The 27,383-nt window shown below is 43.5% G+C and overlaps 1 protein-coding gene across 2 annotated transcripts in view; it reads right to left on the bottom strand.

Annotated features, from left to right (window-relative positions):
* SORCS2 (sortilin related VPS10 domain containing receptor 2) overlaps positions 1-27,383 on the bottom strand; it is an 894,852-nt gene that overhangs the window by 26,368 nt on the left and 841,101 nt on the right. For both annotated transcript variants that reach the window (XM_040419144.1, XM_040419145.1), the window contains exons 19-21: positions 24,239-24,425; positions 4,476-4,609; positions 4,120-4,243 (exon numbers count right to left, since the gene is read on the bottom strand). In XM_040419144.1, the coding sequence (XP_040275078.1) occupies positions 4,120-4,243; positions 4,476-4,609; positions 24,239-24,425 (445 nt within the window). The remainder of the gene's footprint in view (positions 1-4,119; positions 4,244-4,475; positions 4,610-24,238; positions 24,426-27,383) is intronic.

Here is a 27,383-nt window from a genome sequence, read left to right as displayed (position 1 = left end):
TGACATCTTCAAGAGCTAATTGGAGTGAGGTGTCAGCCAACTGGAGTCCAATCAATGAGATGAGATTGGAGGTATTGGTTACAGCTGCCCTGCCCTATAAAAAACACACACCAGTTCTGGGTTTGCTTTTCACAAGAAGCATTGCCTGATGTGAATGATGCCTCGCACAAAAGAGCTCTCAGAAGACCTACGATTAAGAATTGTTGACTTGCATAAAGCTGGAAAGGGTTATAAAAGTATCTCCAAAAGCCTTGCTGTTCATCAGTCCACGGTAAGACAAATTGTCTATAAATGGGGAAGGTTCAGCACTGCTGCTACTCTCCCTGGGAGTGGCCGTCCTGTAAAGATGACTGCAAGAGCACAGCGCAGACTGCTCAATGAGGTGAAGAAGAATCCTAGAGTGTCAGCTAAAGACTTACAAAAGTCTCTGGCATATGCTAACATCCCTGTTAGCAAATCTACGATACGTAAAACACTAAACAAGAATGAATTTCATGGGAGGATACCACAGATGAAGCCACTGCTGTCCAAAAAAAACATTGCTGCACGTTTACAGTTTGCACAAGAGCACCTGGATGTTTCACAGCAGTACTGGCAAAATATTCTGTGGACAGATGAAACCAAAGTTGTGTTGTTTGGAAGAAACACACAACACTATGTGTGGAGTAAAAGAGGCACAGCACACCAACATCAGAACCTCATCCCAACTGTGAAGTATGGTGGTGGGGGCATCATGGTTTGGGGCTGCTTTGCTCCTTCAGGGCCTGGACGCATTGCTATCATCGAAGGAAAAATGAAAAATGAATTCCCAAGTTTATCAAGACATTTTGCAGGAGAACTTAAGGCCATCTGTCCACCAGCTGAAGCTCAACAGAAGTTGGGTGTTGCAACAGGACAACGACCCAAAGCATAGAAGTAAATCAACAACAGAATGGCTTAAACAGAAGAAAATACGCCTTCTGGAGTGGTCCAGTCAGAGTCCTGACCTCAACCCGATTGAGATGCTGTGGTATGACCTCAAAAAAGCGATTCACACCAGACATCCCAAGAATATTGCTGAACTGAAACAGTTCTGTAAAGAGGAATGGTCAAGAATTACTCCTGACCGTTGTGCACGTCTGATCTGCAACTACAGGAAACGTTTGGTTGAAGTTATTGCTGCCAAAGGAGGTTCAACCAGTTATTAAATCTAAGGGTTCACATACTTTTTCCACCTGCACTGTGAATGTTTACATGGTGTGTTCAATAAAAACATTATAACATTTAATTCTTTGTGTGTTATTTGTTTAAGCAGACTGTGATTGTCTATTGTTGTGACTTAGATGAAGATCAGATCACATTTTATGACCAATTTGTGCAGAAATCCATATCATTCCAAGGGGTTCACATACTTTTTCTTGCAACTGTATATATATATATATATATATATATTTTTGGGCATTATAGATAATGTGATAACTCCTCCTGTTATTTATTATTTATGAACTTTAAAACTGCAAGGTGCTTGATTTTTATATGTACAGTACATAGACATTAGATTGTCCTCTGATCTGTTCTGACAATATGGTGAGTATGGGGGAAACCTGTATACCCATGACATCTGAATCAACATGTTCTCTCACTTCAGCAAGTGGCGTGTATCAAGTAGAGAAAGTTAATACAAGGCACTTACTAATGTATTGTGATTATCCATATTGCTTCCTTTGATGGCTGGATTTATTTTCCATCGCCGTATACACTGTTCGTTTCCACGGTTACGACCACCCTGCAATCCAGCAGCGGTGGACGTGCTTGCACACTATAGGAAAAAGCATCAGCCCTATGTACACTCCCGCGGTCCTGGCCACTAGAGAGGCCAGCGCTTTTTCTTCTAGTGTGCAAGCACGACCGCCACTGATGGATTGCAGGGTGGTCATAACCATGGATGCAAGCAGTGTATAATGAGATGGAAAAGTGAATACAACCAGCAAAGGAGGCAATATGGACAATCACAATACATTAGTAAGTGTCTTGTATTAACTTTCTCTACATGATAAATGCCACTTGCTGAAGTGAGAACAACCCCTTTACCTCTTTGGCAAAGAAGCAATAGATCCTCCAGCACTGGATAAAAGTCCAAATGTTATTATCACGCCTCTAAAAGCATCAAAGTTCAAGCCAATAGAAAACTTACGCATTTTAAACAATCAAAGACATGTTCTTTTTGATTGTTCGAAATGCGATTGCTATGATGAAGAACATGTATTTGATTGTTCAAAATGCATAAGTGTCTTTTGGCGGAATCTGTGATGTTTTTCCAGATGTGATCATAACCATTCAGGGGGACATTTATGAAATCAGATATGTCAGTTTTGTGGCTTAAAAAAGTCACAAGTCATGGTGATTGCTCTGTTTTTTGCGACATTTGATCAAAATTTGCGACATTTGGTGTTCCTCGCCACTTTTCAAAGTAGTCTATGTTTAAGAGCTGAAAGTCAGATTAGACCTGGATTATGGCACATTTATAAAGTGCAATTTTTGCAAAAGTCGCAAAAAAGTTGCATCCCATGCCAGGCAACCCCCTGGTGTACTTTTACACATAAAGGTGTAAACCACATGGCACTGCTAGGATCTGCCCCATTGTCTGATAGGTGCGGGTCCCACCGCTGTCTCCTGTCTCCGAAAGTGGTGGAGGGCGCACTGTGCATGCGTAGCTGCCCTCTATTCATTTCTATGGGGCCGCCGAAAATAGCTGGCTTCGCTATATCCGTCGAGCCCATAGAAGTAAATAGGAGCGGTGGCCGGTCATGCGCGGTGCACTCCCATCCACTTCTATGGGGAGAGAGCTTGGTGGTGGCCGGATCGGAGTCCTCGAGCCACTACTTTGCGGGGCTCCGTTCCCAATATAGGTGCGGGTCCCAGCTGTAGGATCTGCACCTATAAGACAATGGGGGCATATCCTAGCGATATTCCCCCCATTGTCTTAGACCCTTTAAGGTCCACCAGTACATAAATTTGGTGCAGGCACACAAAGCAAAGACAGGCTGAGGCTACTTTCACACTTGCGTTCAGGGTTCCGCTTGTGAGTTCCGTTTGAAGGGTCTCACAAACGGCCCTGAACGGATCCGTACGGCCCCAATGCATTCTGAGTGGATGCGGATCCGCTCAGAATGCATCAGTTTGGCACCGTTTGTCCTCCGCTCCGCTCAGCAGGCGGACACCTGAACGCAGCTTGCAGCGTTTGGGTGTCCGCCTGGCCGTGCGGAGCCAAACGGATCCGTCCAGACTTACAATGTAAGTCAATGGGGACGGATCCGTTTGAAGTTGACACAATATGGCTCAATCTTCAAACGGATCTGTCCCCCATTGACTTTAACTTTTACACTTAGAATTTTTTCAGAAATATAATGCAGACGGATCCGTTCTGAACGGATCCCATCGTTTGCATTATAGGAGCGGATCCGTCTGTGCAGACACCAGACGGACCCGCTCTGAACGCTAGTGTGAAAGTAGCCTTAAAACTCACACAAAAATAACAAATGATAAATCCCCCTTAGATTTTTATCGATTGCTGGAGGATCTATCGCTTCTTCATAAACTACATTATTCCTACTCTCATTATTGGTAAGATTTTTATTTTGTCGCAGTCCTTCACTCCTCTGTGTTCTCCCAGTTTGCAGACTCTCACACAATTTACATGCAGATTTTGCAGCAGATTTAACCCTTTAAACTCCAAACCTGTGTGCATACTACTAGGTTTTGCTTGTGGTGGGCTTGTGCTTATACCCAGCAGCCAACCTGAACAAGAAGAGCCGCAGCTTAATCCTCTAATTTCAGGGTAATATGATTTCAGTCTACCTCAGACGGTCAATAACCAGTTTAAATACACTACTTTCTCTCATCATGGCTGTGCCTGAGTGGTAAAGAGCTAAAAAGAGAAGCTAAAAAGCCAAGACAAAGAGAAACCAAAAGACAGGTAAGTAGTACACAAATTCAGGTGAAATAGTTCAGGTGATAATATTAATAGCCTACATAATCTTCAATCATTTTTTTCACATTTTTAATATGTGTTATTGAGTGGTAACATCTGACTATTTATGGTGAGCATCTTGCAATATAAAACGAATGATGGTTTCTCACCGAACACTCTGACGACCTTAGAGTCTTGCAACATAGAGTTCCAGTATAAGACCTGCACCGTCACCCTGTACTCTCCGGCCTCAGCAAATCGGGTCACGAGGTAGTTGTCCAAAGTCAGGAACGGCTATAATTAACACATGAAAATTAAATAAAGTGGAAGGGGGGAGGAATTGCAGAAATATTGACACCCTCTATTATAGCCATGCTACACTATGTTACAGAATTCCTATTTCTTTTCTTTTCAGTTCAGCTTTACAGGACCAAGCTAAACGAGAACTAAACCGCTAGCAGTAATGACCTTCAGGATCAATCTGTGTTAAAATGCTCGACTACAACACAAAAAAAAAAGCTGGTACCTGCAGGTTATTTCCGATCCACCAGTAGTAGACAGACAGGTTTACATTGCTTGGCTGTATAACAGCTGACAAATTCACTTCTTGGTTTCTGCCGGCGACTGGCACCACTTCAAGATGTACGGCCTGGAGAGGAGCTGAGAAAGAATTCACATTTTGTTTTATTCCAGATCACCATAAAAACATCACAAATAGCTGCCGCAAAAATCAACAGTCCCTACAGTACGTAGTATTCTTAAAGGGTGGCTGTTAGCAGTTATGACCATGCTAGTCTGCTGACAGCACCACGTATGGAAAGAGCAGTACAAACTTACCTTGTGGAAAGCTTTTATGATCAGGAGTAGTGTGAAAATGAAGTTTTATTCTGCCAGACTCTGCTCCTGCAAGTGCCCTAGATGCAGAGCTTAACTATGAAGTGCTGTCTGCATTGAGTTGCTTCATGACCCCTCCCCTCTGCTCTGGGTGACAGCTATAGCATCCAACCAGTAGACCACCACAGCTGTCACTCAGAGCAGAGGGAATGAGACAGCTGAATGCAGAAAGGACTTCACTGTGAAGCTCCCCCTGCAGGGGACTTGATGGAGCAGAACCTGGCAGAATAAAACTTCATGCTCTCACATTTCCTAATAATAAGAGCTCCACAAAAGCTATGATTGTACTGCTCTCCCCAGCAACTACCTAGTGCTGTTATCAGTTTAGTATGGTCAAAACTGCTGACGGGCTCCTTTTAAGTAAACACTGCCATAGCGCTCATGTGAGCTCTGCGTCCTCTTCAGTGTTTACCTAAACGCCATCTCCTTTGAGTAATTACTGCAACTGCTTGTTCTGTTCACTTGAACGGGATGAACATTTGTAATTACACTGATCTGCGCTACAAGCTAGACGGATTGCAGTTAAATTCTGAAGAGGACATAGGGGGAGATTTATCAAGACCGGCACTTTCTGCACTGGTCTTGATATTCCCCACGCTGCCAGCAGCCCATGTGCCTAAACTGAAATGTACGAGAGCTCAGAGCGGCCATACATTTCTGGCTTCATTTGCTCCAGAAAACTGCGAAAATGTATATACTGTACTGCAAATCTGCTGAGGTGGCTGGCCACGCTCCCTTTGTAAATGGATATTTTTTAAAAAGTTGCATATAAAAAGACTTTTCTGGCGCAGACTGAATGATAAATCTCCCCCGTAATGCCACGACCCCTTCGTACAGCTGATTAGTGGTAGTTTTGGGAGCTAAACTCCCGTCAATCTGATATTGATGAACAATTCTGACCATAGGTCATCAATATCCTGCACCCCCCCCAACCCATTTAAGAAATGTAATGTACACTCTCCACCTAAAGACTTCTTGCAAAAGGTTCCTTCCCAATTTCATCTGAGAGCTTCGCATTCCTGTGAATTCTTAACTCTCTTCATGTTTCTCTCTCTCAAGTCTGTGGTTCTCAACCACTTCTCCAAGAAGTCTTCCAGCATTTCAACTCCTCCCTTTGGTCCTGATGCAAAGTATGGAGTCAACAAGATCCTTAAAAGCTATGAACACCTTCAGAGGCAATTTTTTAACTACCGGTACTCATTTTGGGCTAAAATAATTTGATTTGGTCTTTATTAAAAAGGTTCAACAGTTTTTCCCCTGCAGCTTTCAGTTTGCTTTAGGCCCCTTTCACACGAGCGAGTATTCCGCGCGGATGTGATGCGTGAGGTGAACGCATTGCACCCGCACTGAATACCGACCCATTCATTTCTATGGGGCTGTTCACACGAGCGGTGATTTTCATGCATCACTTGTGCGTTGCGTGAAAATCGCGGCATGCTCCTCTTTGTGCGTTTTTCACGTAACGCAGGCCCCATAGAAATGAATGGGGTTGCGTGAAAATCGCAAGCATCCGCAAGCAAGTGCGGATGCGGTGCGATTTTCACGCACGGTTGCTAGGTGACGATCGGGATGGGGACCCAATCATTATTATTTTCCCTTATAACATGGTTATAAGGGAAAATAATAGCATTCTGAATACAGAATGCATAGTAAAACATCGCTGGAGGGGTTAAAAAAAAAAAAAAAATTAAACTCACCTTAGTCCACTTGATCGCGGCCCGGCATCTCCTTCTGTCCCCTTTGCTGAACAGGACCTGTGGTGAGCATTTTACAGGTAAAGGACCTTTGGTGACGTCACTCCGATCATCACATGATCTTTTACCATGGTGATGGATCATGTGATGATCGGAATGACGTCACCAAAGGTCCTGTTGCTGCACAGAGATCAGATGAAGACAGAAGGAGATGCCGGGCATCGCGATCAAGTGGACTAAGGTGACTAAGGTTTTTGGATTTTTTTTTAACCCCTCCAGCGATGTTTTACTATGCATTCTGTATTCAGAATGCTATTATTTTCCCTTATAACCATGTTATAAGGGAAAATAATACAATCTACAGAACACCGATCCCAAGCCCGAACGTCTGTGAAGAAGTTCGGGTTTCGGTACCAAACACGCGCGATTTTTCTCACACGAGTGCAAAACGCATTACAATGTTTTGCACTCGTGCGGAAAAATCGCGGGTGTTCCCGCAACGCACCCGCACATTTTCTCGCAACAGTGAATCCATCAGGGAGCTGCTCGGATAGCTCAATCTGTGGCACTTGTCTCTGAACTCCTGACAGCTCTTAAGCACTCACTTAAAGGGAACCTGTCACCTGGATTTTGGGTATAGAGCTGAGGACATGGGTTGCTAGATGGCCACTAGTACATCCGCAATACCCAGTCCCCATAGCTCTGTGTGCTTTTATTGTGTAAAAAAACGATTTGATACATATGCAAATTAACCACATATGCAAATTAAATTTAGTCAGAGCTTGAAAATATGACTCTTCTCTGGGCACACAAGTAAGATATGACTCTTTTATGTTAATTTGCATAATAGGCGGGAAGTACAAAAATGCATAATACTTATTGAATTTGTCTGCAAATGAAATTAAAAGTGTAATTTATTTGTTTAGAATATAGTTGTAATTAGTGTTAATGGGCTGTCAGGAGTTCAAAATTAAGGGCTATAAAAGGAACTGTCATATTCTCTGTAAATCAGAAAGTAAGATAGTCTCCAGACATAAAGAAAGTGAAGGCTATAGTAAAATGCAATGGTACAAAAATGTCTCTGAAGATGTTGATAGCCTTTAAATTGCCCCTGTACTTTGGGAAAGCTTAGACTTTCTACTGAGTCCATCTCACTTCTGTCTCATGCAGTGAGGAGAGAGAGAGTACTATGTAAGAACCCTCTCAGACCCCCCTGATCAAAACGTTTGATATGTCACTATGTTCCCAAAGAATAGGAACACTTTAATGTCAAAATGTCTAGAAGTAAATTGTACTTTGTTGCAGACTGGCAGAATTACGGTCTTGAGGAAAGGTTCTTTGAACCTAAAGAAAATATTCATGAACCATCTCTTATCTGGAAATTCTATCAATGGTTCCCAGTTTGGGGCCGTTATTTTGCTCTCCATTGTTCCCCTGCTCAGTTGCCTCCATGGATACCATCTTAGGTATACCTCCTTTCTTTCTTAGGGTCTCTGGGATTGGCTTCTTCTTTTCTGCTTTGGTTCTCCTGGGTCCCCTCATGCCTGCCAGGTATACACGACGACTCTGAGCTTTTAAAGTCCCAATGTGCACCAACCAATCTCGACATGTCACAGTCTTTTTATGGACCCTTCCCCTACTTTCCTGTACCTGAGCAAGAAGGTCCTTTTGGTACCAGTAGCTGCTAAGGTGTTCTTCCGTTCCATATTCTTGATTTTGACTTAGTTTGTCCTCTGATCTCCTCTACCTATCTACTGTTTGTCCTGACCTACTGCCTGACTACAGTTATACCAGAACACTGCCCTGACTTTTGATTGTCTTGCTTCATCTTCTAACTACTGATTTTGTTCTATATCCTGGTGTCATCTGCATTATTCTAGTCAGCCATTACTAAAGGAGACTACCTCAGGGGTTTTCAACCTGGGGATTCCCAGTAGCAGCATCCAGATTAAAAATTTAATTTTATGGAATAATTTACACTTTACTCCTGGGTTTAGCCCTAAGCCAAATCTGTTGCAATCCAGTAGGTCCACATGATCTCCAATAAGGACACAGTTTTTCTAACAAAGATTTTCAAACTATTTAAACACAGAGCCAAATGATAAGATTATGCCTGTCTACAGCCACCACTAGATGGAGCTTAGGAGCTTACTGCATACTGAGTTATTACTGAGTGTGTGATACTGAAAGGTGCTCAACTCAGTTATAGTTCTGATTAGGAGCTGCAAATAACCAGGCAGGTAGGAATAACAAAATTCAAAAAAGCTTTACTCCAGAGAGGTTTATTTCTGAGACTAGTGGTCTCATTGGGCTGCTTCACATGTACGATTCAGACAGGACTGGGTAATTCGGCTCAGTGCTAATAACCCTCTGCACCGCTCTGTCAGGTGTGCTAGTTTGGTCTTCCAGATTTGTACTGCGTTGTAACCAGGGGCGTAGCTATAGGGGGTGCAGAGGTAGCAGTCGCTACCGGGCTCAGGAGCCTGAGGGGGCCCAAAGACCCTTGTGCCACATAAGAAGACACAGTTTTTTTATAAAGTCAAGTTATACCTCTGGCTGGAGGGAAGGGGTTAGGTCAAGAATTTGGCATGGGGGGGGGGGGGGGTGGTCTACTGAAGGCTATGTGCTTCCCTAGCCACAAAACACTGAGTGAAGGGGGGGCCCAAGCGGAACCCTTGGACCAGGGCCCATGAGCCTTTAGCTACGCCCCTGGTTGTAACACTTCTCCAAACCCCCTTCACTGAGGCTAATTTTGTCGACTCACTGTCCAGGACTTCGGCGCGGACCCTGCCACTTGCCAGCCTCCTGTCTGCGTGGCTTCAGCATACGTCACACACAATTTGGAAACAACCTTTCATACCAGTTCCTTACTGCAGATCCGCCTCCTAGGGCATCACTAATAGAGTTTTAAGCCACTAGAAGTTCCCACTCTCATAGGTGACTGAATACAATTAGATCCCAGGTGGAAAACCACCATCTTAAACCACCAATCAGCATTACTTGACATTCTTTATAAAGACACAGACAAAACAGAAAATGGGACTAAGTACAATCGAATTGCAAAAGTCATTCATTTATTACATCAAAAACAGTTTGTCTCCATATTTTGTATGCACAGAGCTCCCCCTAGAGGTGGCTGCAGATGAGCGGAAATCTTTGCCTTTATGAAGCATGGTAGAGGATTTGATTCTGTGTGTAGCTCCAACCCCAATAAAGGTAACATTATTAAATTAATCAGTAGAGTATTTGGCATAAGAAACACATGTTGATTAAAGGAGAACATTTATTTTACAGTGATGACTTGTGGGATATCCATTGTGGTTATTTCTTGATTTTATTATAAAAATATGAAAATTCTTTAATCCCTGCAAGATTTATGTCATGTATCCATTTGAAAGCCGAGCTCATTAATATAGGATTCTGCATGTTCCAGGCTTCTGCTCCACTTTAAGTAAACCGTTCAAGAAACACAAGTGATTAAGAGCATCTAGTGATGTCATCCTGAAATCTATTACCATTCATCACAAACTCTTTCCATATGGTTTGTATAACCTTATAATGGCCGGATAGAAACCACGGCCGTACGTATCCTGTGCCGTCATGCTGCTACAGATAACCATTCAGTTTTAATTGTTCAGTAATTATTTTCTATGAATAACATATTTAGGCTCCATTCATACGTCCGCAATTTTGTTCCGGAACGGAATTGTGGACCTATTCATTTCTATGGGGCCGCATGATGTGCGGACCGGCTCCGGAAATGCGGACCCGCACTTCCGGGTCCGCATTTCCGATCCCCCAAAAAATAGAACATGTTCTATCCTTGTCCACAATAGCGGACAAGAATAGGCATATTCTATTAGTGCCGGCAATGTGCGGTCCACAAAATGCAGAACGCAAATTGCCGGTGTCCGTGTTTTGCAGATCCGCAAAACACACACGGATGTGTGAATGGACCCTTAAAGGGGTTATCCTACGACTAATGTAAAAAATAACGAATCACACATAATCTACTACATGACAACCTCTTTCTAACAAAGCTAGAACCAGCCCTGTACCTCACATGGATCCAGAGATCTCCCCATTCATTGCTCTGCTAGATTTACATCAAGCTGACAGCTAAAGGGGAGCGTCCTTTCTTCTACAGCTCATGGGGAGTGTCTTTTCTGCTGCAGCTCAGGGGGCGTGTCCATGCTCTCCCTTTCACAGCTCAGGGGGCGTGTCCATGCTCTCCCTATCACAGCTCAGGGGGCGTGTCCATGCTCTCCCTATCACAGCTCAGAAGGCAGATGAAGGATGAAACTGAGCATGTGCGGCATCTCAGTGAGCAGGACAAAGAAATAGGAAAAAAACAAACAGCAGGTGGCGCTATACAGATACATTTTATTGAATAACTTAGTGGCTTTGCTAAATTTTTAATTGTATGCCATTACAAAATAATTCAGATCCAGGTGCTGGTTTGAAAACTGTAGAGTGTTTTTTTGTGGAAAAAACCCCTTTAAAGGAATTTCTAGTTTGGACATTTCAGATATGTTCAGTGAGACATCACGATCATATGGGGAAGGAACGTCTTGAGTCATATGTCTATGATGAAAGTGGTTTGTAAATGTGCATCACCCCAAACCTGGGAGTATCTGCAAATATTTTTATTGTAAATAGTTATGAATTGTTGTTGTAATGTATTTAATGCATTGGCCGCTCATTCCCGCGAGAGAAGATATGGAACAAACCCGTTCCTCCCCTCTTGGTAGGAGTGCGCTGCTCCTGCTTCCTGCTCAGAGGGGGAGATTCTGTTATGAGAGTGGGGAAATGAGGAAGCACTTGCAGAGTTCTGTAGGAACCGTATCTTATTCCCCAAGTAGACCAACTCTCCAGTGGGAAACTCAGGAACCAGATATTCTTTTTCTGTGAGAACAACTTAATCCTGCCTCAAGAAAACACTTGAGAGACAGGACAGCAGCGTGACCAGTGAAACAGAGCTTTACAGACACTGCTGCAAGGTGAGGGACCACAGCTCAGACACCACCACCTACCTAAGCCATCTCTAGGCACGGCAAAAGCTAAGCATGTACTCAGTGGCGTAACTAGAACTGAATAGGCCCTGCAGCACACTTTTGAATGTCTCGCCCCCTGGCAACCTTCTCCTCCCATGCAACCCTCACTCTTGTTGCTAGTTAAGATAGCTTTTTCAGACTAGGTCAGGCAGCCGCTCCGTCCATTTCCATTTCCTTCATATACAGTTGTGTTCAAAATAATAGCAGTGTGTTTAAAAAAGTGAATAAAGCTCAAAATCCTTCTAATAGCTTTTATTTCCATACACACAAATGCATTGGGAACACTACACATACTATTCCAAATCAAAACATGAATAAAAATATATCAAATTTGTGTTGTTACTCTAAAAAAATGCAAGAAAAGTGAATATTAGCAGTGTTAGTATTCTTCTTTACAAACTCAAACATTCACTATATAAACTGAAAAATGTTTGAAGATTTCGCTTTCCTTTGAATCACTTCACTAATATTTAGTTGTATAACCGCTGTCTCTGAGAATTGCTGTACATCTGTGTTGCATGGAGTCAACCACCTTCTGGCCCCTGTCAACAGGTATTCCAGCCCAGGATGATTGGATTACATTCCACAGTTCTTCTCTATTTCTTAGTTTTGCCTCAGAAACTGCATTTTTGATGTCACCCCACAAGTTCTCTATTGGATTAAGATCCGGGGATTGGGCTGAGCACTCAATAACGTCAATCTTGTTGGTCTGGAACCAAGATGTTGCACGTTTACTGGTGTGTTTGGGGTCGTTGTCTTGTTGGAACACCTATTTCAAGGGCATTTCCTCTTCAGCATAAGGCAGCGTGACCTCTTCAAGTATTCTGATGTATTCAAACTGATCCATGATCCCTGGTCTGCGATAAATAGGCCCAACACCGTAGTTTGAGAAACATCCCCATATCATGGTGCTTGTCCACCATGCTTCACTGTCTTCACAGTGTACTGGGGCTTGAATTCAGTGCTTGGGGGTCGTCTGACAAACTGTCTCCGGCCACTAGACCCAAGAGGAACAATCTTACTTTCATCAGTCCACAAAATGTCTCTTTAGGCCGGTCACTGTGCTCTTTGGCAAATTGTAACCTCTTCAGTGGGACTTTGCGGGGGCTTCTTGCAGATAGAAGACGCCTATGTGAAGCCAAGCTAATTGTAACAGTACTCACAGGTAACTTTAGACCTTCTTTGATCTTCCTGGAACTGATTGTTGGTTGAGTCCTTGCCATTTTGGCTATTCTTCTATCCATTCGAATGGTACTTTTCCGCTTTCTTCCATGTCTTTCAGGTTTTGGTTGCCATTTTAAAGCATTTGTGATCATTTTAGCTGAGCAGCCTATCATTTTCTGCACTTCTTTATATGTTTCCCCTCTCCAATCAACTTTTTAATCAAGATACGCTGTTCTTCCGAACAATGTCTGGAACGACCCATTTTCCTCAGAATGTCAGAGAGAAATGCACTGTAACCGGCATGTACAACATTTGCTGCCTTCTTTCCTTAAATAAGGGCAATAATTGCAACCTGTTTTTCAAAGACTCCACACTGCTATTATTTTGAACATGACCCTTTCAATAAGTGATTCAATTTCAGAGAATCAGCAGCATGCATGTCATGACTGTTGGGTCTGTTGGGTTTCTATTACTCTACTACACCTGCTAGTAAATTACTTGCCATGTAGAAATATAATTTCTACCAAAAACAGTGATTGATCAGGTTAGGGATGTCTGACTGCTATTATTTTGAACACGACTGTATATACTGTGTGTCATGTCACTGTATATAAAGTCATTGTTTAATACTGTTGAGGGGGCCCTGACAATAAAATCTTTCAATCCTCCTCCTGGGTGGGCCCCTTCTGAGTTAGGAACCCGAAGCAGCTGCCTCCCCTGCTTCTATTATATCTACTCCATTGCCTGTACTACAGTGGACACCGAAATCCACAAGTGCTTGCTAGCACCAACCTATTGCCATCCAGTCAGCCACCATACCTCTTCATCTGGTGCCAGACAAACTGCACTTTGTATTTAATGCTGCTATATTTTGCACTAAGTAAAGAGAGACTGTTATCCGTTTACTACTGGCCTGATTCTTCAATCTACAAGGAGCGATGGCCTGAGAGAGTAGAAAGTGACAAAACAGCTCATCAGGGCCACTACCACTCTCATCCTCTACCCTGGCTCCTCAAGGGCCCATTGCAAATATAGTGCCCCTACAGGGGGAAAAAGATATTGCAGGGTGCTCACTACATGGATTGTATTAAAGGAATGTGTTCTCCTTCACTTTGTGAGGCCCCGTTCTGGAGATAAAAGCGGGTGCCAGAGGTGGGACCTGCACCTATCTGACATATCGCTAGGATATTCCACAAATCTTGAGATGGAAAAACTGCTCAAAGTGCAAGATGGGTCCAAGCCACTTGCTTAACAAGGCCACGTCCCTGCATAGTCGTCTCGCCTGGCCCTGTTGGCGGGACAATACGTGTTACAACACCCTGGACCACCAGAGAGATAACCTTGGTTGTACCATTGACCACATTAGTTATGAAGCACTGAAAATATTACTGAATTTCCGGGGGCCAGGTACAAATTGCTGCACAGACCACCAAGTATGCAATGTTACGGCTGCACTAACTACCAGGGACCATTTGCTGAATTACTCAGACCACCAGGGATAACCCACCCTGCCACCACGTAAGTACATTTCAAGCTCTGCTATGCATTTCTACACAGTGCATCCAAGCTTATGTAATAACAAAGCATTCTGAGTTGCATCCCATGGTATAAAGATGGATTACTCAGAGCCTAGCAATAATAATACCATAATCTCACATTTACAGCATCACCCAATATAAAAAAAAAAGAAAGAAATTAAATATGTTCATGAGCCGAAATATTTATCGAGGACTGTACTAACATATGCTTTGATTTAATGTCCTTCTGCGTTCAGTTGTGGATTAAATAACACAGATGTAATTTGCTGGCACAGCTCCGATGCGACGCGGCCAACAATAGAATCCCACTCCCAGTAATGATTTGGCCGGTCGCAGAATATATTCACACGATTACTCACTTTGAGGATGTTTATGATATTTTAGGTCCACGTTGAAAATCATCTCATTAAGTGTCTTCCAGTAAAGCAGGGGCCTCGGTGTATCCCTCTGGTTTAGGCAGCGGCGCACGCCATTTGTACGTACCTGGTTAGACGCTGCATTTAATAACCTTCATTAGATTTTCATTGTAACACTATAGGGCGGTAGAGATAAGACTGGACTCGCAGGTCCACCGGGGGCACGCAAATAATAATACGCTGAAAATATTTCCTGCCATTGGACTGGATAATTTCCTCAGGGTTTCACAAAATGATGATGTTTGCCTAGATAAAAATTGTAATTTTATTTAGATTTTTCGGCGCAGAGGAAACACTTTCTGAGTTGTGATAAAATTGCCGTCATTTTCCGCTGCGGTGAGAATTTCGTCTTATTGTCGAGGAGTTTTTCTCCAACAAGAAAATGACAAATTCGCGTATAAACATCTTCCCTATAAGAGATCTCGTCCGCCCCTTCATTTCCCCGGACGATGCTATGTTACGGTTTAGTACAATTCTTTCTAGTAAAACATACGGTGTAACAATAGAATGATCCAATCGCACTTAGCTACGGATCTCTATTTATATGCGGACGGGAGAATTTTTCGTTCATTTGACGCCAGAATTCTGGGAGAAAAAAAGTAAAATTTTTGTAAATTTTGAAAACTGGGTGTAATTATCTACGGTACATTATAAAAAGTCCTCCTTGATTGACAGGGCCAGGTTCCTCCATAGTCATCTCACCTGGACCTTCCAATCAAGAGGGAAGGGCTGGCAAGGGTGCACCGAGTGGCTTGGGCCCGCCCTCGGTGCACTTAACTGCTCGGTGAAAGATATCACTACAGGACAGGGGCAGACTTACTAATAGTGTCGCACTTGGCACTGTCCAAGAATACGAACCACAGTCTTAGGGCTCATTTAGACGGGCGTATCTTTTTTGCTGTCCGCAAAAATACATATCCGTTTTTTTGTGGACAGTTCAGCAGTAAATGGGTCCACAGCTAATCTGCAAAATTGCAGATCAGATGTGGAAAGCAACATACGGCCGTCTGAATGAGCCCTTAATATTAAAAAAAATTTACTATTCTGATGCATAGACCTTTAAAGGGAGTCTGTCATCAGCATTTCACTTTTTTAACCCTTCCCACAGCTCCCTAGCATGCTTACATTTAATAAAAACGTTACCTCTGACATTAATCCTGGACTTATAGAACCATCAAAAACGATCTTTATAACTTATGCAAATGAGGGCTCGCAAGTGCCCAGGGGCGGCGTTACTCTCGTAGGTGCCCTGCTTGCTCAGCCTTTTCATCCCCCCGCCCCTTCCTACCCTCTGCCCGCCCATCCTTTCCCTCTGACCGCCTTTCTACTAACTTGTTATTCCGCCGAGATCCCGCGCCTGCGCAGTCAGTCCATCGGCCGGCGCATGCGCACTGCGATGCCCATTCCTTGTACGGCATCACAGTAACTATTGCGCATGCGCCGGCTAACGGCGCGAAGCCGGCGCATGCGCATTAATTACTGTGATGCCATACAAGGAATGGGCATCGCAGTGCGCATGCGCCGGCCGACGGACTGACTGCGCAGGCGCGGGATCTCGGCAGAATAACAAGTTAGTAGAAAGGCGGGCAGAGGGTAGGAAGGGGCGGACAGAGGGTAGGAAGGGGCGGGGGGACGCAATGAAAAGGCTGAGCAAGCAGGGCACCTACGAGGGTAACGCCGCCCCTGGGCACTTGCGAGCCCTCATTTGCATAAGTTATAAGGTTCGTTTTTGATGGTTCTATTAGTCCAGGATTGATGCCAGAGGTAACGTTTTTATTAAATGTAAGCATGCTAGGGAGCTATGGGAAGGGTTAAAAAAGTGAAATGCTGATGACAGACTCCCTTTAACTTTGTAAATGTGTAAATTTTACCGTAAAATTCCATTTGTGCACCAAAAATTTGTGTACCACAATTCTGCACCAAAAATATGTGTCCGTGTGAAAAAAAATAACTGTCTACTCTATAATTCCCAAAATTTTGGTGCATTTTCGGGGCATGGAGGTGCATTTAGGTCACGTCCCATTTCTGAGAAGTAAAGCCCATTTCCTGTGAAGTCACTTCCCTTGTTGGACAAGGCGTAAAAATGCTTAGAAAAGTGTGTAAAACAGTTAGTAAATGTGATGCAAAGCATGAACGCCAGTTTTTTTTTTGTCACAAACTGTACCAAAAAAAAGGCACATTTTCAGTAGTAAATCCGCCTCATTGTGCCTGGTTTTCTAGTGAGTTTCCTGGTGACACTCTCCCTTTAATACAATTGATGTAGTAGACACCTGATTTCAGTGAGCGCCATGTAATACCTTTCTTCCTCTGTAGGGGCACTACATTTACAAACCCGTTTCATCACAGACAGCTAGTGATGGGTGAAGTTTTGATTCGCTGCATCCGACAGTCACCCTTTCAGGGGTTAATCAAGGGTTTTTAAAAAAGCCGTACATACTCACCTCATCCATCTGCTCGCGGAGAGGCCGTCGCGGCCATCTTGATTGAAAAGAATGTGCCAAATCTGGCGCGCGCTGATGGGATGACGTCACCGTCTCATCATGAGATTTTGCGCATGTTCTTCAATCAAGATGACCGCGGCGGCCTCTCTGCGAGCAAATGGATGAGGTGAGTATGTATTTTTTTTGTTTTTTACCACCATTTCAGGAAACATGTCTTAATTACCACAAAGTGCCAGGAAATTCAGATTCGGAATTTTTCCTGTAATTCAGATCAAAGTCAATTCGTTTAACTTTGATTCGCTCAACACTAAAGACAACCCTACCAGTGCCCTGCCAGGCATTGTGCCGGCTTTACCAGTGAATTTCTTTATAATATTACAAAGGGTGAAATCAGTTTCCTACAAAATGAGCATGCTGGAGATTAGAAAATCCACAGCATGCCCTGATTTTCAGGCAGATTTCTTCCTCTATGTGTGAACTCCATCCATGTGTATTGTACCATACATTGGTGCAGAACTGGGATGCAAACTCCACAGCGATTCCACATCTGATCATGGCCTTAGAGGGATCCTCCAGGTTCCCCCTTACAAAGTTTGTGCTGCTGTTTCTGCAGTGGAAATCATCTCGTGAACTTGAGCTTGTGTGTTTACACAGCAGCCAATCTGAGGAGGCAGAACTGCAGGGGGAGGGACCAAGTAGCAGCCTGAGCCAATGATCAGATAGGGGGTGTGTCTCAGACTCCCTGTAGTCACAGATCACTAATGAACTGAGCTAAATAGCAGCCAGTAAATGGCAGGTAAAAATCCCATACAGGTTCTGACTTACAGATTATTTTTGAGCAACTGAATGGACAGTCGCTTTAAAGATTGTCTTGTTGTATTTTCCCTTTAGTGTGAAGGCCATATCCAATTTCCAAGACCCCTGGCAAACAGCTAATTTCCCACAAGAAACTGCTGTCGGCTACCCAAGTGTATTTATTACATATGCCCATTCCAACAGGGGTGAACTGGCCATAGACCCCATAGGGAAATTTTCCGGTGGGCCATCCAAGCCCTCCTCATGGACGCCAGCCAGGTACATAAAGATCTGAAGCGCTCGGTATTAATACTAGGAGTATCAGGCACTTCTGCAATTGGCCAGTGTCAGCAGGTGTCCTCCTGAATTCAACTGTATTCACAAGACCCTGCTGCCTTCTCAAACAGCTGATTGGCGGCAGTCCCGGGTCCGATCAGATACTGATGACCTATCCAGAGGATAGGTCATTAGTAGTAAAATCTTGGAAAACCCCTTTAATAATCTGAATCTTAAAGGTAGAGGTTACACAGATCGCACAGGGCCCAATAACAAATCTTGGGCCCCCTGCCCCTGTTTCCCAGTGTACGTGTGCCAGTCACTCTCAGGCAAAGCAGAACGTGCACAATGCCCCAGATTCCTGACAAATTTACAATTTTTTTTAAATCAAGGTAAAGAAATTTTAATTACATACAAATTCTAATTTTTAAAATTGCCTTTGGCCTAAGCTACTTTATCCGACCTTTATGTCAGGTGCTTCAAATATATGGCACTCATTCTGAACATCATATTTCTCAATGTATTAACATTTATAAATCTGCTTCTGCTCTATTACAAGCTGCCTGCAGCCACCACTAGGGGGAGCTTAGTCAATAGGAATTAATACAACTACCATGGAAGCTGTAATAATCTCTTTGCACTGAGCGCCCTCTAGTAGCGTCTGTGTTAAAATGCAGTGTTTTCAAGCAGGGAAGAGAGAAACCAAGTTCTGTGTTGGGGCCCATAGCAGTCTGGTTCTATTGAAGGTACGCCACTGCTTAAAGGGAACCTGTCACGCTGAACATGGCGTTTGAGCCGCATACATCATGTTATAGAGCAGGAGGAGCTGAGCAGATTGATATATATTTTTGTGGGAGAAGATTCAGTATAACTTTTGATTTATTCATTTAGATTCCTGCTCATTTGGGGCTTTGAAGTCCAGGAGGCGGCCCTATCAGTGATTGACAGCTATCTCTGTATACACAGTCATAGAGGGAAGGCTGCCAATCACTGATAGGACCGCCTCCTGGACTTTAAAGCCCAGGGCTTTGAATGAGCAGGAAATTTAAAGCCTATATATACCTTTGTAGCAATTTTTTTATTACTGCATTGTACTCATTTTGAGCTAAATATCATTTTTTAAATTGGTCTTTAATACAAATATGGAGCCCTTTTCTCTGTACAGAGCTGAGATGCTCTACGAGAGGGATCTCAATTTTCTCTCTGCCCCGTCAGCCAGCTAATCTGACGGGCTCCTTATCTCAGACCTTACTGATAAGAATGTGGCTTCGATAAGTGTTATCTGACATCTTAGTAAATTAGAGATAAGGTTTATTAGATGACCGGCACAAAGTGAAATCAAAAAGTACGATTCACACAGCTAGAAAAACAGTTAACCCTTTGTGACAGAACGGCTCAATATTTTTTAATAAAGACCAATTGAAAAAAAGATTTTTAGCCCAAAATGAGTAAAATGCAATCATAAAATAAATTTGTCTCCGAAGGTGTACATAGCCTTTAATGAATAAATTAAAAGTTATAATTAATCTTTTCCGATAACACTACATATTAATCTGCTCCGCTCCTCCTGCTCTATATGTAGCTTACTTTGTATTTTCATGATAACAGGTTCCCTTTAAATGCATAAATTCTCCAAATTACCCGTGAATCTATTTCTATAATTGCACAGAATACTATCTATAATTATAACAAATGACCGTGTTAAGGCCAAATACCTATACATAGTCTGTACTTGTGTAAAAATCTCCTATTTGACAGAGTTAATAGTCTGCAATTTAGGTGCCTAATGATATATACGGTACATTAAGCGTCATTTTATCCAGGTGTTTTTATAATTATCTCTATTATTATATGTCATTATCATAAATGGTCCGATTAATGTAAGATATTCTTATATATTAAGAGCTTACATATAAATCTCTAGTATTTGACAGCGTACACCCGCATAAAATTATTATTATTATTAAAGCGCCATTCATTCCATAGCGCTGTACATATGATAAGGGGTGCACATACATAATACAAACAATTGCACTAAGCATAAACAAGACGAGTTACAAACTGGTACAGAAGGAGAGAGGGCCCTGCCCGTGAGGGCTTACAATCTACATGGTATGGGAGAAGGACACAGTAGGGGAGGGTGAAGCTGGTCATGGCGGTATAGAGGCAGCAGGGTCACTGGTTGTAGGCTTGTCTGAAGAGGTGGGTTTTTAGGTTTCTTTTGAAGGATTCCACTGTAGGTGAGAGTCTGATATGTTGGGGTAGCGAGTTCCAGAGTGTGGGGGATGCACGGGAGAAATCTTGGAGGCGATTGTGGGAAGAGGTGATAAGAGGAGAGAAGGAGGTCTTGTGAGGATCGGAGATTGCATGTGGGGATGTATCGGAAAAGTAGCTCAGAGATGTAGGGAGGGGACAGGTTGTGGACGGCCTTGTATGTAGTTGTTAGTATTTTGAACTGAATTCGCTGGGCAATGGGGAGCTAGTGAAGGGATTGGCAGAGGGGAGAGGCAGAGGAGTAACTGGGTGAGAGGTGGATTAGTCGAGCAGCAGAGTTGAGGATAGATTGGAGGGGTGCGAGAGTGCTAGATGGAAGGCCACAGAGGAGAATGTTGCAGTAGTCTAGGCGGGAGATTATAAGGGCATGTACAAACATTTTCGCAGATTCAAAGTTGAGGAAAGCGCGGATGCGGGAGATGTTTTTGAGTTGGAGGCGGCAGGTGGTGGAAAGGGCTTGGATGTGCGGTCAGAAGGATAGGGTAGAGTCCAAGGTCGCTCCAAGGCAGCGGACTTGGTTGACCGGGGACAGTTGCAAGAAAAAGTATGTGAACCCTTTGGAATGATATGGATTTCTGCACAAATTGGTCATAAAATGTGATCTGATCTTCATCTAAGTCACAACAATAGACAATCACAGTCTGCTTAAACTAATAACACACAAAGAATTAAATGTTACCATGTTTTTATTGAACACACCATGTAAACATTCACAGTGCAGGTGGAAAAAGTATGTGAACCCTTGGATTTAATAACTGGTTGAACCTCCTTTGGCAGCAATAACTTCAACCAAACGTTGCCTGTAGTTGCAGATCAGACGTGCACAACGGTCAGGAGTAATTCTTGACCATTCCTCTTTACAGAACTGTTTCAGTTCAGCAATATTCTTGGGATGTCTGGTGTGAATCGCTTTCTTGAGGTCATGCCACAACATCTCAATCGGGCTGAGGTCAGGACTCTGACTGGGCCACTCCAGAAGGCGTATTTTCTTCTGTTTAAGCCATTCTGTTGTTGATTTACTTCTATGCTTTGGGTGGTTGTCCTGTTGCAACACCCATCTTCTGTTGCGCTTCAGCTGGTGGACAGATGGCCTTAAGTTCTCCTGCAAAATGTCTTGATTAACTTGGGAATTCATTTTTACTTCGATGATAGCAATCCGTCCAGGCCCTGATGCAGCAAAGCAGCCCCAAACCATGATGCCCCCACCACCATACTTCACAGTTGGGATGAGGTTTTGATGTTGGCGTGCTGTGCCTCTTTTTCTCCACACATAGTGTTGTGTGTTTCTTCCAAATAACTAAACTTTGGTTTCATCTGTCCACAGAATATTTTGCCAGTACTCCTGTGGAACATCCAGGATCTCTTGTGCAAACTGTAAACGTGCAGCAATGTTTTTTTTGGACAGCAGTGGCTTCCTCTGTGGTATCCTCCCATGAAATCCATTCTTGTTTAGTGTTTTACATATCGTAGATTCGCTAACAGGGATGTTAGCATATGCCAGAGACTTTTGTAAGTCTTTAGCTGACACTCTAGGATTCTTCTTCACCTCATTGAGCAGTCTGCGCTGTGCTCTTGCAGTCATCTTTACAGGACGGCCACTCCTAGGGAGAGTAGCAGCAGTGCAGAACTTTCTCCATTTATAGACAATTTGTCTTACTGTGGACTGATGAACAGGCATCATTCACATCAGGCCTTGCTTCTTGTGAAAAGCAAACCCAGAACTGGTGTGTATTTTTATAGGGCAGGGCAGCTGTAACCAACACCTCCAATCTCATCTCATTGATTGGACTCCAGTTGGCTGACACCTCACTCCAATTAGCTCTTGGAGATGTCATTAGTCTAGGGGTTCACATACTTTTTCCACCTGCACTGTGAATGTTTACATGGTGTGTTCAATAAAAACATGGTAACATTTAATTATTTGTGTGTTATTAGTTTAAGCAGACTGTGATTGTCTACTGGTGTGACTTAGATGAAGATCAGATCACATTTTATGACCAATTTGTGCAGAAACCCATATCATTCCAAAGGGTTCACATACTTTTTCTTGCAACTGTAGATCTGTTGGGGGAGTTGAGCAAGATGGGGGAAAGATGATGAATTCTGTTTTATCCATATTAAGTTTGAGAAAGCGAGAGGAGAAGAAGGATGATATGAAAGATAGGCATTGTGGGATTCTGGATAATAAGGTGGTTATGTCTGGACCAGAGAGGTAGATTTGTCGTCAGCATAAAAGTGATACTGAAAGCCATGGGACTCTATGAGATGTCCCAGGCCGAAAGTGTAGATAGAGAGGAGCAGGGGTCCTAGGACAGAGCCTTGCGGGACACCAACAGAGGCAATAAGACGAGGAGGTGGTGTGAGAGTGGGAGACGCTAAATGTCTGCTCTGTGAGGTATGATGTGATCCAGAAGAGGGCCAGGTCAGTGATGCCAAGAGATGAGAGAGTTTGCAACAGAAGCGAGTGGTCAACAGTGTCAAAGGCAGAGGACAGGTCAAGGAGGAGGAGGACAGAGTAATGTTTTTTTGTTTTGGCTGTTAGTAGGTCATTGGTGACTTTGGTAAGGGCAGTCTCAGTTAAATGATGGGGTCGGAAGCTATATTGTAGGCGGTCAAAGAGGGAGCAGGAGGAGAGGTGAGAGGACAGTTCAGAATGGACATGTTGTTCAAGTAGCTTTGAGGCATACGGAAGAAGTAATATGGGGCGATAACTGGACAAAGAAGATGGGTCAAGTGAAGGCTTTTTGAGGATGGGTGTAATGGTAGCATGTTTAAAACTAGAGGGGAAGACACAAGAGGTTAGTGATAGGGTGAAGAGATGAGTTAGGGCTGGGATAAACACTGTGGTGAGGTTAGGGATGAGGTGGGATGGGATTGGGTCAAGTGCACAGGTGGTCAGATGTGATCTGGAGAGTAGAGTAGAGAGTTTTTCTTCTGTAATGGTGGAGAAGTCGGTTTTGGGAGAAGAGGACCGAGCAGTAGTGTAGAGAGGGTCTGTGGGGACTGTGCACTGAAGCTTTCTCTGATGTTGACTATCTTTTGTTTGAAGTATGCGGCAAAGTCCTCAGCTGAGATGAGAGGAGAGGGTGGGGGCGCTGGGGGACGGAGAAGGGAGTTAAAAGTGTTAAAAAGTTGTTTAGGGCTGTGAGCCAGGGAAGATATGAGAAATGAGAAGTCGCCTGTTTTGCATCAGCGAGTGAGGATTTGAATATGAGGAGAGATTGCTTGTATGTGGTGAAATGATCCTTAGAATGGGATTTCTTCCATCGCTGCTCAGCAGCCCTGAAGCTTGTCTGAGTATTTTGGTAAGGTTGGTGTGCCAGGGTTGTCTGTTGATTTTTCAGGTTTTATTGTGTGTGAGGGGGGCAACTGAGTCCAGAGCTGTACTTATTGTGGTGTTAATGTGGTGTTAAAATGTTAATCAACCTTGCATTTACTTTGTTTCACTAATTTTGCCCGAATTTCCTCCATTCACACCCAAAGCTGCAAGCAACACCTGCTGGTTGCCCTTGGAAACAGAATGTTGCAATTCAGTATCAGTCATACAAGATACTGTAGCTGTTCATAGCTTCAGATGTGCCATTGCTGTTTCAGATCCTATTATGTACTGCTTTCTGCTAACAGAAAACCAGCAGAATTTTAAATGCAGCTCTGGATGTGAATAGAGAATAAAATAAACAAAAGGGAAAGCAGAAATATTTACAAAACTGTATATAACTGATGACATCACTACTGTCACTTACTGATGACCTGCACGTAGATGACGGCTTCATCGTGTCCAGCAACATTCTCTGCTTTTACAGACACCCTGTATATTCCAGCATTCTCATAGTGGTGGCAGACGGGCTCATCATTCAGTGTAAGATTCATATAAATGACCTTGAGTCCATCTCCAAAATCCACTTGATATTTCGTGTTTAAAAGATCCCCCTGTAGGAAAAAGAATCCAAAAATCCTATTAGAAATGCAGGTTTTTGTAAAGGTGATACTAAAGTGAAGAGGCCACCAAAATACAAGGACAAACTCAGGAGGGAGGGCTGAAAAAAATCACCCCTACCCCTATAGTTCAAGGGAAACTGTCTGCCTGATACAGATTTTTTGTTGAGATCATTCCCTATGCATGAAGCTCCCTCTAGTGGTGTCTGCAGGAAGACAGAATTTTGATATTTCACTGGGTTGTTGTCACGGTCTCTCCCGTGACAGGGGTCAGAGGATCTAAGAGACTGGCTGCACGTGATGTGATCTGACAGCCTCTTTGGTTTCACTTGTTTCTGTGTTGTTGCTGGAGATGGCCAAACCTCTTGTCTCAGGTGTAGCTTAAGTGTTCATTCGAACTCCTCTATTTAGTATGGTCTCACCCATCATGCTATGCGGTTGATAGCTCCTTTCTGGTTGTGGAAGTGCTGGTGTTTGGTTTTCCACTGAGTTCCTGCTTGTCCGCATACTTCGGAGTTAAGTGTCTTTTTTCTATCTCTAGTTTGTTGTATTCCCCTATCTTATGGTATTAAGCCTGAGGGAGTCTCCTGTTCCGTCAGCTCAGAAGGAATAGGTCATCTTTTGTCCTGACACTATTTCCAGGGCCCTCTAGGGTTAGATAGGGCTCTAGGTTCCTGCGTATGAACATTCCTACCATCGAGGTCTGTTCATACTGATAGTAGTCAGGGCTCGGTTTAGGGATTCACTAGGTGGTGACCTTTTTCTAGTTTCCAGGCCTAGTACCTTTCCCCTTCCCTCCTGTGTTCGGTGTGGAGTTTACCACCCACACCGCGCCGTGACAGTTGTTTGGTAAAGAAAACCAGGGGATTTGGAGAAAAAAAACCAGAGCTCTATTCCCTGTAAGAATTCTAGACTTATGTAAAGTGAAAGGCTATTCCAGCCTAAAGCATGTATGACCTGCTGGGACCAGCACCTAAACACCAGATTGGGGATGGCACATGCCACAGAACTGGTCCCCTGCAACCTTCATCTGCAAGACCACAGCTAGGAGGAGTATGAGTGCAGTGGCAGTCGAGCATGCACTCTGCCACTCCATTCATACTCCTCCTAGCCAAGGTCTGGCAGCTGAAGGGTGCAGGGGACCAGGATCCACTGTTCTGCTGATCGTGGGGGTCCAAGCAGTCGAACCCTAACCAATCTGATAAATGGCTGATAAATGTTTCAGGTTGGAATACCCCTTTAAATAAAATTAAATTATAGTTATACTTTCCTGGTATAGACCTCCATCATTTATATTTACCCCTTTATTATCCTAAACCAACCTAGACATCTGGGGGACATTAAAGCGATTAATCCATAATTATCACAGTAGACAATGGATATTAATATTAAAGTGGTTTCAAGATTATTGATATTGATGTCCTACGGTACCCAGAGAATAGGTCATCAATATCAGATCAGTGGGCGCCAGAATCCCCCACTCCCGGCTGTTCCCTGCGGCTTACAGCGTCGCAGCTAACACCTTGAATGGAGCTGAAAGTACAGTACTTCTGTTCAATGTGTAGCCGGTTTACTGCAGCTCAGTTCCCGTTCACTTCAGTAGCGCTCTCTAGTGGTGCAATTCTTCTTTTTATGTATGCTAGTTTACCCAGGTCATTCTCAAATGTATAAAACTTCATACACTAAGGTTCCAAGGCTTGCGTTGTTGTTTTCTGGTATTGAGATCCGGAAGAGGATCTCAATACTGGGAAAAAAAACGTTTCCGTTTAGTCCTCATGCATTCTAAATGGAAAGAGATCCGTTCAGGACGCATCAGGACGTCTTCCGTTCCGGCAGCATTCCGTTTTCTGACCGGACACAATACCAATGCAAGCTGCGGTTTTGTGTCTGGTCATAAAAATGGATCCGTCACTGAAAACAATGTAAGTAAATGGTGACGGATCCATTTCTTATGGAGCCTAAAAAAACGGATCCGTCACCCATTGACTTTCAATGTATGTGGTGACGGATCCGTTTTTTGATTTTGATTTTACACATCGTAACGGAAAGGATGCATCCTGATGTGCAAAATCAAAACGGATCAGTTTAATTCCGGTACTGAAATCCTCTGCCGGATCTCAATAACGGAATTAACAACGCAAGTGTGAAAGTAGCCTAATTTTGGCAGGAATGGTATGTTTTTACTGGGAAGGGGATAGTTTATTGAGTAGCCTGTGCTTTAGGCTTCTTTCACACGACCGTATGGCTTTTTCAGTGTTTTGCGGTCCGTTTTTCATGGATCCGTTGTTCCGTTTTTTGTTTCCATTGTGTTTCCATTTCTGTTGTGTTTTCCCGTATGGCATATACAGTATACAGTAATTACATAGAAAAAATTGGGCTGGGCATAACATTTTCAATAGATGGTTCCGCAAAAACGGAACCGATACGGAAGACATACGGCTGCATTTCCGTATGTGTTCCATTTTTTTGGCGGACCCATTGACTTGCATGGAGCCACGGAACGTGATTTGCGCGCAATAATAGGATATGTCCTATCTTTCAACGGAAGGGAAAAACGGAAATACGGAATGCATACGGAGTACATTCCGTTTTTTCCCCAGAACCATTGAAATGAATGGTTCCGTATACAGACCGTATACGGAATGCAAAAAATGGCCCCTAAACGTAAAAAAAGAACCGGTCGTGTGAAAGAGGCCTTACTAAGGTGCAGTACCCCAGCAGGGCCACCATACAGTGGACAGAGTCTTCTGCTTCTGGCTATGTGCAGTGTACAGGTTCCGGCGCCTACTGCTGCCTGAAACAGCGGATCAACGGGGGTGTCGGACCGCAACCGATCTGATATTGATGACCTATCCCCAGGATAGTAGAAAAAGCAATGTGAAAGCAGCAGTAATATACCCTCCAGACCTCCTTAGGAATGCCCAGCCAGTCAGCAACCACCGATCCTCTATG

This window comes from Bufo bufo, chromosome 2 (genome assembly GCF_905171765.1).
Source record: "Bufo bufo chromosome 2, aBufBuf1.1, whole genome shotgun sequence".
Classification (NCBI taxonomy): domain Eukaryota; kingdom Metazoa; phylum Chordata; class Amphibia; order Anura; family Bufonidae; genus Bufo; species Bufo bufo.
Note: the sequence above shows the minus strand (reverse complement) of the source record. Positions and strands in the feature narration are given on the sequence as shown.